Raw genomic sequence first — 18600 nt, 5'->3', positions numbered from 1 at the left:
CCAGAGACTGGACCTCAGCATCTCAAGATATAGGCTCTTCTTCTCCCTCTCCCTGCCAAAATGGTAAAGTCCAAATTAATTTTTAGCTAAAACAGAGTAAAAGAATACAGCAGTTTTAAACTTGGTGATAATAATAATCATGTGGTATGCTCATCAAACTACAAATTCCTGGGGCCTTCTCCAGACTTACTGAATCTGTAGAGGAGATTTTTAACTCATTTTAATGAGCACTCCTGATGATTATCATCATAGACTAGGTTTAGAAAACACCTACCTACATATATATATTAATGTCTATGTATATATTGCCTATAATATACATATATACTAGCATCGCATAAAAAAGACAATAAACAATTGAAAGAAAGTTGGACTTTTAAATGAATCATTATAATAATAATATTCCAAAAATAATCACTGAATTCTCGAACTGAAAGGGGCTTTAACATTCACACGTCACAACTCCCCTTGCCAGCAGGAAACAGGCCCAGAGAGGTAAAGTGACTTGACCATGATTCCATCAGGTGTGGCAAAACAAATTTTACAGAAATTTATCTGATTTTTAGTTCAGATTAATGGAGAATCCAAAAGAGATCTAGACAGTGATCCATTATAAACTGCCAAAACATATTTAAGCATACACTTTTCCTTATCAAGGGAATAAAGAGTTTTTAAAAACTTACAAATTAATCTATGGTAGCAGATTCTAGCAGTGATAACTACTACAACTTTTGAGGAGTGTCTACTAAATGCCAAGCTTAAGTGTTTGTTTTCAATGAGCATAATTTCAGCAAGGCCTCACAATAAGATTAAGGATTAAGGAGTACTATCCCAAATTTATAGACTGGGAAACAGGCTCAGAGGAATCACAGAATTTGCTGTCTTTCAAAGCCAGTAAGTGGTAGCGCCAGGATTAGAAAACAGCTTTTCTGACCATTCTATGGTTTTTGCACTATACTGTACTACCTCATTTAGAAGATGGCTAATAATATTACTTATAATAATAACACATGAGTAATTATTACATTGAAACAAAGGCAAATTTTAGAAGACATGAAAACTTCCTGGTACTTATTTTGGCAAGTAAAAATTTTTTTTTTTTTTTTTTTTGAGATGGAGTTTCACTGTTGTTCCCCAGGCTGGAGTGCAATGGCGCAATCTCGGCTCACCGCAGCCTCTGCCTCCTGGGTTCAAGTGATTCTCCAGCCTCAGCCTCCCCAGTAGCTGGGATTACAGGCATGTGCCACCACGCCTGGCTAATTGTGTATTTTTAGTAGAGACAGGGTTTCTCCATGTTGGTCAGGCTGGTCTCGAACTCCCAACCTCAGGTGACCCACCTGCCTTAGGCTCCCAAAGTGCTGGGATTACAGGCGTGAGCCACCACATCTGGCTGGCAAGTAAATTTTTTAACATGAAACTTGGTAAAGGCATCTGCTTTTTTCTCTAGATTATTGCTTCAGGATAAGAAAAAATAATAGAAGTTGATTTAATCCAAATAATGAAAGCATAAAGTTCTGTTTTAAATCATTAAATAACGTAGGACTATTTCTAAATGACCCGGATAAAGCCTAAATCCCATGAAATACTCAGGTTAAAATAATCCTAGACTTCCTTCTTATACTGAAACACTTTTAAAATAATTGTAATTTAGGCCAGGCGCAGTGGCTCAGGCCTGTAATCCCAGCACTTTGGGAGGCCGAGGTGGGCGGATCACTTGAGGTTGGGCATTCGAGACCAGCCTGACCAAACATGTAGAAACCCCATCTCTCTTAAAAATACAAAATTAGCCGGGTGTGGTGGCACATGCCTGTAATCCCAGCTACTTGGGAGTCTGAGGCAGGAGAATCGCTTGAACCCGGGAGGCGGAGGTTGTGGTGAGCTGAGACTGCGCCATTGCACTCCAGCCTGTGCAACAAGAGCAAAACTCCATCTCAAAAAAAAATATGTGTGTGTGTGTGTGTGTGTATGTGTGTATAAAATTTAAAATAAAAACTATTTTAGGGAGTTATTTTTCTCTAGTGAAATCACAGTAGCCTACATAATCTGCCAGTAATCTCTGAATGTAAATCTGTGTTTGCCCTTGAATTTGTCATTTAATTTCTTATTGTTTATTTAACTGAGGGGTATAAATTAGACAAGTACTAAGAGGTTCCTATGGTGTGCGTCTGTAGTCTAGGTACTTGGGAAGCTAAGGCAGGAGGATGGCTTGAGCCCAGGAGTTCTGGGCTGTAGTGCACTATGCCAGTTGGGTGTCTACACTAAGTTCAGCATCAATATGGTGACCTCCTGGAATCAGGAGACCAACAGGTTGCCTAAGGAGGGAGTGACCAGCCCAGGTTGGAAATGGAGCAGGTCAAAACTCCTGTGCTGAGCAGTAATGGGACTGCGCCTATGAATAGTCACTGTACTGCAGCCTGGGTAACATAGCAAGACTTCTTCTTCTTCTTCTATTTTTAAATGGTCTGTTCAGAGTATATATATTTTTGATAGCATGTCACCACGTTAAAAGAAACCATATTTATCCAATTTTACATTTCTATAACCTGTTATTCAGGTCCCGGGTGCTTTGACATCTATGGTAATTTACCACTGAACAACAGAAGAAATGAAAACATTTTCACCTTTCCTTTATGCTCCAGGCTACTAACAAGTCCACACAACAAAATATATTAAGCACCTAGTAAATAAAAGAAATCGTGCTATCTATTGTTTCATATACACAGGAAAGTATAGTCGCTGCTCTTGCCAGCTCTTTCATAGTCTTTCTGAATGAAGTAAGGGACAGGTGAATGGATAGATGGGCAAATAAGAATGCTGATAGGTGAACAACCAAATAATAAATATTGTTTTAACTGCCTTCAAGAAACTTTCAGTCTACTTACAGGAATTGATTTAGAAAACAAGAATTTATCATTGGTCACTGGCCTGGTACTATGTGAGGCATCAGCAATGCTGAGATACATAAGGCAGAGTATTTATGCCCAAAGAATGTAAAACAGGCTGTCTACCCTCCAGAAATACCTAAAAGGTATAACAACATAGTCACATTTTGAGACACTAAAGATGAATCAGACTTTGAACTTGTCTTTAAAAAAGATTTCATGGTAGTTAATTGTCTTCTTCATGAAAAATAATTATAATTATAAACAAGTATAAAGGGTAAAGCTATCTAAGATTTTTTTAAAAAAGATACAAGGGTGGTTTCACATAGAAACTGGAGGAATCCAGAAATACAAATGATCATTTAAGCTTGGCCTTGAAGGCTAGATAAGATGACAGCTGCCACAGAATTAGAAAGAGAGATATAAAATAGCCAAATAGATAGCAGGAGTAAAGGAATGATACTAGGAAAATAGGGAAGGGGTTCAGAGTAGGAAGTGGAAAAAGTTGACTATCCACATTTGTCTGAGACTATTCATGTCTGAGATTGTCACACTCACAGAATAATATGGAGTGTCCCTGGTCCTAATCCTCTAAATGCTGAGTGTAGACCTTTAGTAATGCTGACGTTCTAAAACATTTCCAAACAACTGTATTCCCACTCCAAATGAGAACTACACAGGTTTCTGTGAGAAAGAATAAAGCAAGAAAGACAAATTGGAGGCTTCAGTAGCAGGCTGAGTTCTTATTTAGTTCAGCAGGCAAAGGGAAGCAATGAAGGTTTTTGAAGAAAGGACTGAAATGACCCTAAATAAACCTTAGGATAATTACTCTGGCTGCTGTGTATGTTAGACTGGCTTAAAATAGAAGGCAGGAAGTCAGCAGAATATTTAGTATTGTGGCATAGTAGTAAGGACCACATGGCTGGAAATACACTCAATAAGAGAGACTTTATTTCACCACCACAGATATTTCCATTTACTGAGTACTTTTGTGTACCAAGAATTGTGCTGAATACTTTACTTTCTTTTTTATTCTCACAACACACCCCACAGGGATCTGTGATGCTCATAACGTTAAGCACTGCTACTCTTATTCTCATTTGATAGATGAGGAGAGTGAAGTTTAAAGAGTTTAGGAAAGTTGCACAAGAACACAATCTCTAAAGCCAGGATTAGGAATCCAGATTGCTAGTCTAATGGCAGAAACACAGCCATACTTTAGACATAAAATCTGGGTTGAAATCATGGCTGTATCACTTACAAATAACAGGACCTTTGGAAAATAACTTAAAATTTTCTGTGTCTCAGTTCCCCCTTTTGAAAAGTGGGAATAAGAATAGTACCTATATTTCACGGAGTTATAGAGAGAGCTAATACTCAGTATTTACCATTCTTAGCTAATAATAAGTATACAATAAATGTCATCATTTTCATCTTTATCATTTTTAGTCCTCAGAGTCCTAAAATTTTTAGATACCACATCTTATCCTTTATCTGTATTTCTTTACAGAAAAATTCAATCAAACCCAGTCTATGAGAACAGTATTTCTGGAAAGAAAACAATGTTTTAAAGTTTATAGAAAGGCTAAAAGACTTTCCAGTCTATTTTACCAGTGTTAAAAGAGAGCAAAAAGCAAAACATCTACCACAAAACAATCCTTGTTATCAAACAGAAGACTGCTTAGAGTGTAAAAATGCTGTTTTAGGGTAGTGAAATTACTCCCATAACAAATAAGTATGTCAATGATTGCCACATCCAAAGCTTTGAGTTTTTTTTTTTTTTTTTTTGGTTTATTTGTTCCCAGTAAGAACAGTCCTCATTTAGCTATTTGAGAATTAAATGAGATAATGAGATAATGCATATAAAAAAACAGGTAGTACTTGGCAAGCAGTCAATAAGTATTATCTATTGCTATTTTCATCACTATTAATAATGTGATTATTTTAAAGTACAAAAGTATAAATATGTACTTTAAGTCTTCTGAAAATTCCTATCAAAAATATATTACAAATAAAGCACTGACAAAAATGAAACTGATTTCAACCAGCTAAATATCTCTACATAATTTATTTCATGTCTATTATATTTTCTATAGGAAGGAAGTTTACTTGCAGACTTTTATATAGCTAATTCATTCAACCTACTGCAAAATTCTTACATATGTTTGCAGCAGTAAGAGGTTTTATAACTAAAGGCACATCTCATTCTTAAAATATTTCTTTAAGTTGTTCAAATGAATTCATTTCCCATAAAACACTGCTTAGGGGAATTTAACTTGAGAATGTTAGAATGTCAGCATAATTCATATCCAATTTCTCAAATCTAACAGTTTTTCTATAACCATTTTTGAAGACTAAAAGATTATTTGAAGATTATTCAATATGACAGACAAATTAAGCCTATGCTTTGGACTTCTTCTAAGTTATAATATCTCACATAGATTTTCTAGTAAAATAGCTGATAAAAGTCTTGGTTTCCAGATTAGAATAAGAAAATTTACTACTCAATATTAGGCAAATAAGTAAAAAACTAATTTCCAATGTTTCCTCATTTTAATATTGTTTATTTTCTGAATTTCTTTAGATTATGAAACTTTTTTTTATTATACTTTAAGTTCTGGGATACATGTGCAGAACGTGCAGGTTTGTTACATAGGTATACATGTGACATGGTGGTTTGCTGCACCCATCAACCCATCATCTACATTAGGTATTTCTCCTAATGCTATCCCTCCCCTAGCCCCCCACCCCCTGACAGGCCCTGGTGTGTGATGTTCCCCTCCCCGAGTCCATGTGTTCTCATTGTTCAACTCCCACTTATGAGTGAGAACATGCAGTGTCTGGTTTTCTGTTCCTGTGTTAGTTTGCTGAGAATGATGGTTTCCAGCTTCATCCATGTCCCCGCAAAGGACACGAACTCATTTTTTATGACTGCGTAGTATTCCATGGTGTACATGTGCCACGTTTTCTTTATCAGGTCTATCATTGATGGGCATTCAGGTTGGTTCCAAGTCTCTGCTATTGTGAATAGTGCTGCAATAAACATATGTGTGCATGTGTCTTTATAGTAGGATGATTTATAATCCTTTGGGTATATGCCCAGTAATGGGATTGGTGGGTCAAATGGTATTTCTGGTTCTAGATCCTTGAGGAATTAAACAGGAGAAATATGATCAAAACAACAGCATATTCCAAGATAACAAAAATATATTTGTTTCTACTCAAAATGACAAATGACTTTCCATTAATCTTAACATTTCTGGAAATATTAGTTTTAGAGAAAAAGAAACAGGGACAGAAAGTTGGGTGTGTGAGAGGAGCATTTGTGAAAGCATGGTCCATGGATCCCCCGAGGTCCCAGAGACCCTATTAAGGACCGTTTAACATCAAAACTAATTTCATAATAATTCTAAGGCACTGCTTGTGTTTTTCACCCTGTTGACATGTGCACTGATGGTGCAAGAGCAATACTGAGTGCCTTAGCATGAATCCAGGCAGTAGCATGAAAACAGCTATTTCTTGCTGAATCCTTCTGACCATACACTTGCGGTAAGAAGCAAACTAAGTTAGTTTTCATTTAAGGACGTTCTTAATGAAACAGCAAAAATTATTCATCTTATTAAATCCTGACCCATTAATAAACATCTTTTTAATATTCAGTTCAATGAAATAGGAAGTACATATAAGACATTTTTGCTGCATACCACAAAATGATAGCCTCAAGGAAAAGCAGATGTGCAACTAAACTGCAAGCTGTACTAACTGATTTCTTTATGGAAAAGCATTTTTGTTTGAGGAACTGACAAAACTACAGTTCCTCCAAATTGGGTACTTCACAAACATTTTCTCTATAATGAACAAAGTGGGCCTGTTACTTCAAGGAAAACTATAGATAGCGTTTGTTGCCAATGATAAAATTTAAGCTTTTAAGCAAAAATTAGCATTTTTGAAAACTAAAATGAGTCATTATGAACCTGATAAAATTCCCAATATTTAGGTTTTTCTGATGAAATCAGTGGTAATATTAACCAATGTGAATTTTGATATTGCGTAATAAAATGTATAAACTTTTGGAAGATCTGCATAACTAACTAAACAAATATTTTCCAAATGACTATTATGACTAATATATAATGTTACAAAATCGTGCATGGGTGAAAGATTAATTCTAAGTCAAGAGAAACCAATGAACTATAACATAACAGAATAAGAAAAGTCTGTTGTCATGGTTTCCGATTTCACTTTGCAACTAACCTTTAAGAAACTACCATGGTTAAACAAGGACTTTCCATGTGATCTAGCAATTTTATTTCTAAGTATATTCCTACGGCAAATGAAATCACATGTCTACACAAAAACATGCACATGAATGTTCATAGCAACACTATTCATAATAGCCAAAAGGTAGAAACAACCCAAAAGTCCATCACCTAATAAATATATATATATTTTTTAAAAAAACATCTATGGTATATATCTATACAATAAAATATTACTCAACAATAAAAGTAAATACCGATACAGGCTAAAACGTAGAGGAATAATATAGACATTACACTAAGTGAATGAAGCCAGCCACAAAGGACCACATATTATATGACCCCATTTACATCAATGCCCAGAATAGGCAAATAGATAGAGAAACAAGGTATGTTAGCGGTTGCCTAGCAGTGGAGGAGATGGGGAAATTGGGGGTAGTTATGAGGTTTCTTTTTGGTGTGAAAAAATATTATAAAATTGAATGTGTTGTTAAAATTATTCCAAAATTGTGGTGATGACTACATAACTTTGAATACAATAAAGGTCATACAGCTGTACATTTTAAATGTGCACATTGTATGATGTGTGAATTGTATTTCAACAAAGCTGTTTAACAAATTCAGTCAATAATGTGGACAGGCCAGATGCAGTGGCTTACCCCCATAATTCTAGCACTTTGGGAGGAGGCAGGAGGATCACTTGAGCCCAGGAGTTCAAGACTAGACTGAGCAAGAGAGTAAGACTCTGTCACTACCAAAAAAAAAAACTACCAAAAAAAAAAAAAATTAGCTGGGCATGGTGGCATGTCTCTGTGGTCCCAGTTACTAGGGATGCTGAGGTAGGAGGATGGCTTGAGCATGGGTGATCGAAGTTACAGTGAGCCACGATCATACCACTGCACTCCAGCCTGGGCAACAAAGTGAGACCCTGTCTCAAAAAAAAAAAAAAAAAGTAGATTAAAAAAATATACTACCACTGGTTGAGTTTTAATGCATTATCAAGGAAGAATATCCACAATTGTCTTTAAGGTTATTAAAATACTCTCTCTTCTAACTACAGATCTATGTAAGGCTGTATTTTCTTCATATGCTTCAACCAAAACAAATATTGCAACAGACTGAAGCAAATAAAGAAATCTAGCTGTCTTTCATTAAGGCATACATTCAAGAAATTCACACAAATTTGAGAAAATGCCAGTGATTGTTTTTGTTTTGAAAAATATAATTGTTATTATTTGGAAATATGACTGTTATTTATGTTTACATCTAAGGCATTTTTATTAATATTTATTAAATGAATTAATATTTTTAAATGTCCTATTTTAATTTTTATATGGTAAATATTAGGTTATAGCTAATAAACAGTAATGGGTTATAGCCAACCCACATAAACAAAAGTTCCCTGTGGTCCTCAAGTTTTTAGACTGTAAAGGGATTCTGAAACCAAACGATGTGAGAACCATTGTTCTAGAGTTCTTTTATGTGAGATAATCGATAATACAAATTGTATATGACCTGCTACTAGACCTATATATAATTCAATAGACTTTCTCTTATTAACTTTTGAGCTTCCATCTCTTAAAGACACTTAACTGAAAAGAATCATAGGGTAATGGGAGTGAGGGAAATACCTGGGACAATCTGAACACAGGTCTAGGCCCAACAGTGTATGAAACTACCACATTTCTTACGTGTGGGAGAGGAGTTAAGAGACTAAAGTTTTCTTTTAAAATACACATGGTATCTTAGATGCATAAGATAAACTATCATTGGTCATTAATCTTGGGCTCCATCTATCCAGATTATCTCTCTAGACCAATGAAATGAAACAATTTTCATCAAGGAGCTCCGGAAATAGTTACAATGTTGGGTATTCACAAAGATTTTATAATTTTGTTTAATGTTCTCTTGGAAAAGAAGAGAAGGTTATATACTTTCTCTTTCATTTTTACTAACATAAACAAGCCTCTTTTTATTGCATTTGGCTTTATTGTGCTTCACAGTTACTGTGTTTTTTACAAATTGAAGGTTTGTTGGTTACATGGCAGCAGGAACTCTGCAGAGTGATTAAGGTTATAGATCTTGAAATGGGGAGATTATCCTTAATTATCCAAGTAGGTCCAATCTAACCACAAGTCTTTAAAAGCTGAGAACTGTTCCTTCCTGTGCTTAAAGAGACATGTAATGATGGAAGAGCAGTCAGAGACATATTTAATACAATATAGGAACCTGACCTGCCACTGTTGGCATCGAAGATGAAGGAAGAATACCATAAGCCATAGAATGCAGGAAGCCTCTAGAAAATACAAAATTAGCTGGGCGTGATTGCGCATGCCTGTAATCCCACTACTTTGGAGGATGAGGCAGGAGAATCGCTTGAATCTGGGAGGCGGAGGTTGCAGTGGCTGAGATCACGCCACTGCACTCCAGCCTGGGAAACAAGAGTGAAACTCTGTCTCAAAAAAAAAAAAAAAGAAAAAGAAAAAGAAAAGAAAAGGCAAGGAAATGGATTCTCCCCTATGGCCCTTCTGAAGCAAACAAAGCCATGCTGACATCTTTTTTTTCTTTTTTCTTTTTTTTTTGAAACTGAGTTTTGCTATGTTGTCTGGACTGCTCTTGAATTCCTGAGCTTAAGTGATCCTTCAGCCTTAGCCTCCAGAGCAGATGGGACTGACATCTGGCTTGATATCCAGATTCTAGTCCAGTGAGACATCTGTGTCAGACTGCTGAAAGAACTGAAAGATAAATTTGTGCTGTTCCAAACCACTAAGTTTGTGATAATTTCTTATAGCAGCAAGAGAACACGAATATAATAGTAATGTCAGTTTTCACCTGAGGCTGTTTGAGGAAGATTTACCAAAACATTAAAAAAGTTTCAGCCCGGGCTGCTGGACATGCCTATAATCCCAGCATTTTGGGAAGCCAAGGCAGGTGGATCACTCGAGCCCAGGAGTTTTGAGAGCAGACTGGGCAACATGGCAAAACCCCGTATCTACCGAAAAAAAAAAAAAAAATACAAAAATTAGCCAGGTTTGGTGGCATGCGCCTGTAGTCTCAGCTGCTCAGGAGGCTGAGGTGGGAGGATCCCTTGAATCTGGGAGGCAGAGGTTGTAGTGAGCCAAGATTGCACCACTGCACTCTAGCCTGGGTGATACAGCGGGACCTTGTCTCAAAACAAGCAAACAAACAAGCAAACAAACAAAAAAAGTTTCAGCTCCAAGGCCTCTTACTTGCACAGGCCATTTCATGACCCTGAACCTAATTTTGTAATTATAATTTGTATTCTTTTTAAAAAGGACCAACTTCAGGCCCCAGAGAACCTAGATCCACCCACCTGCCCTGGAGAATGCTAAAAGCAATATTAGAGGAATTATCACAGATAGAGAGACACCCACATTCCAAAGATTCACAAATATCTTCCAAGGCTATTGAAAGGGAAAGATCTTAGAATTTATGTGAATATGGCTCCATGAAAAGAGAGATGCCTGAGGAAAAAACTAGAATGATGGGAAGTTAATTTCAGAAAATATTTTAGAACTAAAATTAATGACTGCCAAAACTCTTCTAAAATGTTGAGGAGATAAATTAAGCAGGAGAAACATTTATGAAATGATTATATCTAGGATTAGAGTTATCTATAGATTGAAGAATAGAGTGTTTAGACTCATTTTTTTTTACCAAATGGCTCAAATTTCACAAAATTAGAAGAAAGAGACATTTATGGGTTACTTCTAGAAAGAAACTTCTCTAGTCGTTTCATAGACAATTGAAACTTTTCATGAACTATCAACAATTAGAAGCAGTCTATCTGTGTTACTTTTTCTTTTTCTTTTTTTTTTTTTTTTTTTTTTTTTTTTTTTTTGAGACGGAGTCTGGCTCTGTCGCCCAGGCTGGAGTGCAGTGGCGCAATCTCAGCTCACTGCAAGCTCCGCCTCCCAGATTCACGCCATTCTCCTGCCTCAGCCTCCCGAATAGCTGGGACTACAGGCGCCCGCCACCACGCCCGGCTAATTTTTTGTATTTTTAGTAGAGACGGGGTTTCACCATGTTAGCCAGGATGGTCTCGATCTCCTGACCTCGTGATCCGCCCGCCTCGGCCTCCCAAAGTGCTGGGATTACAGGCGTGAGCCACCGCGCCCGGCCCTACTTTTTCTTAACTACCTAGTTGCTCCAACTCATCTCAAGTCAACAAATACGCATTTATTTCTTGGACCACAGCACATATTACCACTGGAGGTCAGTCATGGGTTTTCCCTCAGGTCATCAACATCACTAATGAAAGACTAGTAAGGGAGGTGAAGGCCAAATAACATAGTGCAAATCTCACATATTGCAAATGAAAAGACTAAAGCTCTGAAAGACTTAGAAATGCCTGGCATAGAAGGAATTAATTACAGTTGCAATCTGTACTATTAACTGATTTTTAAATGTTTTTGAGAGTTAAAGACACATCTTTCAATAAAATGTTTTATTTATAACACGTATCCTATATGAAGGAGAATAGACAAATCCCTTGAACAGAAGAATTCCATGTGATTTATGTAGATACTCCTCCCTTAACATCAGACAAATCCAAATTAAAAGACATTCTACAAAATATCTGAGCAGTACTGCTAAAAACCGTCAAGCTCATCAAAACCAAGGAACCTGTAATCCCAGCACTTTGGGAGGCCGAGGCGGGTGGATCACTAGGTCAGGAGATCGAGACCACTGTGAAACCCCATCTCTACTAAAAATACAAAAAAAAAAAAATTAGCCGGGCGCAGTGGCAGGCGCCTGTAGTCCCAGCTACTCAGGAGGCTGAGGCAGGAGAATGGCGCGAACCCAGGAGGCGGAGCTTGCAGTGAGCTGGGATCATGCCACTGCACTCCAGCCTGGGCGACAGAGCAAGACTCTGTCTCAAAAAAAAAAAAAAAAAAAAACACCAAGGAAACTATGAGAAACTGTCGTATTCTAGAGGAACCTATGGAGACATAACCAAACGTAATGTGGTATCCAGGATGATCCTGGAACAGAAAAAGGATGTTAGTAAAGTGTCTTTAGCAAAAATTGAGAACATGCAAATAAAATATGAACTGCAATTAATAATAATGTATCACTGTTGGTTCATTAGTTGTGAAAATGTACCATATTATTGTAGAATGTTGACAAGAAGGGAAACTGGGTACAGGATATAAGGCAACTTTCTATACCATTTCCATAACTTTTCTGTAAATCTAAGACCATTCTAACATTAAAAATTTTAAAAGATCTACATTCCAAAAATTAGTAAAACTCTTAAGCGATTTATTAGTAACTGAGTCTACCTCTTTTTTGGGCTGCCAAGAAGTTTAGAGCCAAATTTGAGGTTCAGTCCTTGTGGCCTGAATTTACATTGTGTTTTTATGCCTCCAGTCTTAAATTTTAGAAATCTTTATATTTCACCATTATTTGTATGTATTTTTCTAGATTCTGATTTATATTTACTAGGCTAAAAGTTAAAATTTAAATAGAATAAGCAGGTTCCTGCCACCCATCTCAAACCTGTAAGCCCTACTTATTCCTTAATAGATGGCCTTACATCTTAGTTCACAGAGGAAAAAATCATCAAATGGGCATGTTTCAAATACCTATTAACAAAACCTGTGAATCTACCATTGTCCTCTCTTATCCATGGTTTTACTTTCTATGGTTTTGAAAATATTAAATGGAAAATTCCAGAAATAAAGAGTCCGTAAGTTTTAAATTGTATGCCATTCTTAGTAGTGTGATGAAGTCTCCCACACCTTCCAGCTCCATCCAGCCTGGGTCGTGAATCATCCCTTTGTCCAGTGTATCTATGTGGTATATATGACCCGCCCATTATTCACTGAGTAGCCATCTTGATGATCAGATCAACTGTTCCTGTACTACAGTGCTGTGTTCAACTAACCCTTATTTTAATAATGGCCCTAAAGGACAAGCATTATGATGATGCTGGCTCATTGTTATAATTGTTCTATCTTATTAGTTATTATTAGTTATTGTTAATCTCTCACTGTGACTAATTTATAAGTTAAACTTTATCATAGATATGTATGTGCAGGAAAAACATAGGATAAACAGGGTTTGGTACTATGTATAGCTTCAGGCATCCACTGGGGGTCTTGGAATGTATCACCCACAGATAAGAGGGAAGTGCTGCACTTGCATCTGTGGTCATCTTCCCTCTTACTTTCGGTTATGTTAGAAGAAATATCCTGCATCCTAATGTTAACCTCTCTGCCTTTTTTAGGGACATACAATACTCCACTAATTTAGGAATGTCGTTGTATCATTTTTTCCTTCTCATTCCAATAAATTCCAATCTCTCTTTCAATTGGATTCTTCCCACTGACATTTCAATATGCTTGTCTTTTTTCATATTTGGAAATAAAACCAGTAATTCTGTGAAGAAAGTCAATGGCAGCTTGATGGGGATAGCATTGAATCTATAAATTACTTTGGGCAGTATGGCCATTTTCACGATATTGATGCTTCCTATCCATGAACATGGAATGTTTTTCCACTTGTTTGTGTCCTCTCTTATTTCCTTGAGCAGTGGTTTGTAGTTCTCCTTGAAGAGGTCCTTCACATCCCTTATAAGTTGGATTCCTAGGTATTTTATTCTCTTTGTAGCAACTGTGAATGGGAGTTCACTCATCATTTGGCTGTTTGTCTATTATTGGTGTATAGGAATGCTTGTGATTTTTGCACATTGATTTTGTATCCTGAAACTTTGCTGAAGTTGCTTATCAGCTTAAGGAGATTTTGGGCTGAGACAGTGGGGTTTTCTAAATATACAATCATGTCATCTGCAAACAGAGACAATTTGACTTCCTCTCTTCCTCTTTGAACACCCTTTATTTCTTTCTCTTGCCTGATTGCCCTGGCCAGAACTTCCAATACTATGTTGAATAGGAGTGGTGAGAGCCAAAAAACAGCCTGCATAGCCAAGACAATCCTAAGCAAAAGAAAGCTGGAGGCATCATGTTACCTGACTTCAAACTGTACTACAAGGCTACAGTAACCTAAACAGCATGGTACTGGTACCAAAATTGATATATAGACCAATGGAACAGAAAAGAGGCCTCAGAAATAACACCACCCATCTACAGCCATCTGATCTTTGACAAACCTGACAAAAACAAGCAATGGAGAAAGGAATCCCTATTTAATAAATGGTGTTGGGAAAACTGGCTAGCCACATGCAGAAAACTGAAACTGGACCCCTTCCTTACACCTCATACAAAAATTAACTCAAGGTGGATTAAAGACTTAAATTTTAGACCTAAAACTATAAAAACCCTACAATAAAACCTCGGCAATACCATTCAGGACATAGGCATGGGCAAAGACTTCATGACTAAAACACCAAAAGCAATGGCAACAAAAGCCAAAATTGACAAATGTGGGATCTAAATAAACTAAAGAGCTTCTGCACAGCAAAAGAAACTATCATCTGAGTGAACAGGCAACCTACAGAATGGAAGAAATTTCTTGCAATCTACCCATCTAACAAAGTGCTAATATCTAGAATCTACAAAGAACTTAAACAAATTTACAAGAAAGAAACAACCCCATCAAAAAGTAGGCAAAGGATATGAACAGACACTTTTCAAAAGAAGACGTTTATGCAGCCAACAAACATATGAAAAAAAGCTCATCATCACTGGTGATTAAAGAAATGCAAACAAAAACCACAATGAGATACCATCTCAGGCCAGTTAGAATGGTGATCATTAAAAAGTCAAGAAACAACAGATGGTGTGGAGGATGTGGAGAAATAGGAACAATTTTACACTGTTGGTGGGAGTGTAAATTAGTTCAACCGTTGTGGAAGACAGTGTGGCAATTTTTCAAGGATCTAGAACCAGAAATACCATTTGGCCCAGCAATCCCATTACTGGGGATATACCCAAAGGATTATAAATCATTCTACTATAAAGACACATGCACACGTATGTTTATTGCAGCACTATTCACAATAGCAAAGACTTGGAACCAACCTGAATGCCCAACAATGACAGACTGGATAAAGAAAATGTGGCACATATACACCATGGAATACTATGCAGTCATAAAAAATGATGAGTTCATGCCCTTTGCAGGGACATGAACGAAGCTGGAAACTATCATTCTCAGCAAACTAACACAAGAACAGAAAACCAAACACCACATATTCTCACTCATAGGTAGGAGTTGAACAATGAGAACACATGGACACGGGGAAGGGAACATCACACACTGGAGCCTGTTGGGGGGTCAGGGGCTAGGGGAGGTATAGCATTAGGAGAAATACCTAATGTAGATGATGGGTTGATGGGTGCAGCAAACCACCATGGTACGTGTATACCTATGTTACAAACCTGTACGTTCTGCACATGTATCCCAGAACTTGAAGTATAATAAAAAAAAATTAAAAAAAGGAAACCAGTAAAACAAATAAAAAGCTTCTCCTTGAAACTTTAAAAAGACAATAGTCCAGTCTAACATTTTTATTTAGGGTATAAAGGAAACAGTGAGCTGGTCAAGAGTTCAATAAAGGTGCAAAGTGCAGGGAGATGCCAATCAGGGGCCTTCCAGTTTAGGAATAGCTGATGCCTACAAGCAAACATGTAAACAGAAGAGTCATTGCCTTTTGTTATCCAGTTTGGAACAGCTGGAGAAAGCAAGCTCTCCAGCACTTGCTCTGCTTCAATACATGTGCTGAGACACTGCCTCTCAGGCAAATGCAAAGTTAGCCCATTACTGGTTTTTCTCCTCTCTTCCCCAAATGAGTGCTTCAATTTATGCTTTCGTTATCTGAATTACTACAGGAGATTACCATGCTGGGTCTCCCTGCCTAGTCCACCTGCCACTATTCCAAATGTGAATCTGATCATGTCATTCTCTTGTTTTTGACTCTTTGATGGCTTACCATTGCAATTCAATAAAATGCAAATTATATACAAGGACAATTAAGGCCTTGTAAAGCCTCATTTTTGCTTAACTGACCCTAAGAACACCCACATCCATACCGGTTAGGTCACTAAACTGTAGTGCTTCTAACCAACATATTCTCAAGTGGGGTGTGTATGTGAGAGAGTGTGCCTGCCCACCTGGCTTTGATAATTATTAGCTAGGTACAAGTTACAGGACTTCCTTGAGACTTTGTTTCCATATCTATCCAATCTGAAAAGCAACCCCAAATTCAGAGAGTGATTATGAAGATTAAAGGAGTTAAGCTATATAAAACACTTAGACTACTGTCTCACACAGGGTGACTTCCCAATATGCTAGCTGGTGTTACGGTGTTATGGATCCTGGGTAGTTGCCTAAGTACACATTCTGACAAAAGCTGCACTGAGTAGCCCAACAATTTTTAAAGCTAGGTTTACTGAAGTATAATTTGTAAACAATAAAATTCACCCTTTAAAAATGTACAGTTGAATGGGCATGGACAAATGTATACATTTGGGTAACCACCAGCATCATCAAAGCCTTCCATCTCCCCAGTGTATTTTTTGTCTCTCAAAGGTACACTACTAAATGGGCCAGTCTTCAGAAAGAATGGTGAGGGGCCACCTGTGGCATTTGCTAAAGTCTGAGAATCTTAAAAAATGTAGAAGGAAGATTACGGGGTTTAAGCCATGGTGTTTATTTTTTATTCCTCTATTATCTGAGAGGATTTTAAGTCATTTGCTGTGGAAAACCTTTGAGGAAGAGCCAAAGTTCTAGAAATAAGCAATCTAAAAATGTCTGAAATCTTAGATGAGAATTATATACATTTCTATGGCTCTAATGTTAATTTTTCTTAAAAGTCTATTCCTTTATGTAATAGTAACCAAAAGCCCAGAAGTTGCTTGTTAGAAAAGTACAAACTCAGATAGGAAACCAAGCAAACCACGGACCCTTAATTATTTTGAACAGCCTGCTCATTTGTCACATTTTTACTTGGAAAAGATCATAAATTAGTTAGAACCGATTTTCCTAGGACTTTCCTCCTTCTGTACAAATATTTTTGTGTGTCACAAGTACATGGTATTAAAAGCATTAGAAATCAGAGAACAGTAGGTGAGGAAAAAACAATTATTCAAGAGAAAATTCAGGGTCAGAGAGATGACATAATTTAGCATGAATGGGAAGAAATGGAAATTATAGAGGAGTAGATGGGAGAGGCCTGGGGAGACAGGAAGGCAGATATTAATAGTAACCTTGAGAGGACAGGGGCTGACTGAGATGGAGATGTAGCTGGAGCAAAGGGAGTTTTACCTGTTCTTACCAGCTTGAGTACAATATTTTAAAAAATGTAAATTTATCATGCTTCATAGAGAGTTGAATATAGTGTTTTATGTAGTTCTTTATTCTTTAGATAGTTGTAGAGAAGTCAAATACAATAAATAATGGCAAAAAGTCTGGGGAAAGGGAAACTTTACATTGGATAGAAATAACCACTACTTTAGAAATAGTTTAGAAACGGTGAACTAAGTACTGTATATTTTATGTTGGCTAAAGTAATTTTTTTTTTTTGCAAATGAGATTTTACTTTAAAAAATCATAATTTTTAACTATCAAAGACAGCATAAGAACAGGCACCAAACATGCATGGACAGGTTACCAAGTGGATCTACACTGGGGACTGAAGGGAAGGGAGGGCTAAGGAAGTGCCTAAAACCAAGTGGTTAAGTGGAGGAGGAGGAGGAAGGGCAGAAGGCAAAGGAAGGAATGCTCAATTAGTGTTATAAGTTGTCTTTATTTTCTTCTCCAGGATATGTAGTGCAGAGATCAAAGAACTCCCACATCAGATCTCCAATGATGTGGTTCTATTCTTTGCCCCTAAAAACATGGTTTATATTTTCCTACAAAAGTTTTATTTATTCTGAATCACTGATTTGAAAATGAGCATGTGTTAGTCTTTACATACACTACCTCTGTAAGTAGACTTAATAAGATGATTACTTGCTATTCAGGAATAAATGAATAATTACTGCAGCCAAATGAACGTAACCCAGGGCAATCTCAGCCCTCTCGCCCTTCTATATAATCAATAACAATTGTAGCTTCTGAAAACAACGGGTGATACTACATAGTACAGATATTTCCTTACTAAATAATGAGATAATAGGTCCTCATTATAATACAACAGGTAAAATGTAACTATAATATTTATGTTTGAAGATCACATAATTACAGATGACTATTATCGATGTGGGAGCACAACTGAGAGCTTCAGCCTAAGATGAATCTGAACTTTCAGGCACACCTGTTTAAGTCATTCTCTAGCTGCACAAACACCAACTTCTCTCTATTGCTCACTGACTTAAGCAAAACATTTCAATCTGATATTCAAAGCACTCCATGGTATGTACTTAACCTATCTGTCTCCATCAAACATGGAGTTAGCCAACAATTTCTTCCAATTCTTTTGAAGTATATGTTGTATACATCTTATTTTTTCTACTTCTAGGAACAGAAATGAG

The 18600-nt window shown here is 36.8% G+C and overlaps 1 protein-coding gene across 15 annotated transcripts in view; it reads right to left on the bottom strand.

The window, feature by feature from the left end:
- Positions 1 to 18600, bottom strand: part of VPS13B (vacuolar protein sorting 13 homolog B) — an 869944-nt gene that overhangs the window by 259771 nt on the left and 591573 nt on the right. The window contains exon 34 of one of the 15 annotated variants that reach the window (XM_063709402.1): positions 5638 to 6027. The exons of the other annotated variants lie outside the window; for them this stretch is intronic. Coding sequence (XP_063565472.1) covers positions 5689 to 6027 — 339 coding nt within the window. The 3' untranslated portion in view covers positions 5638 to 5688. Of the gene's footprint in view, positions 1 to 5637; positions 6028 to 18600 lie in introns of those variants that run through there. 15 annotated transcript variants of the gene reach the window in all.

This window comes from Gorilla gorilla, chromosome 7 (assembly GCF_029281585.2).
Source record: "Gorilla gorilla gorilla isolate KB3781 chromosome 7, NHGRI_mGorGor1-v2.1_pri, whole genome shotgun sequence".
Lineage (NCBI taxonomy): Eukaryota > Metazoa > Chordata > Mammalia > Primates > Hominidae > Gorilla > Gorilla gorilla.
Note: the sequence above shows the minus strand (reverse complement) of the source record. Positions and strands in the feature narration are given on the sequence as shown.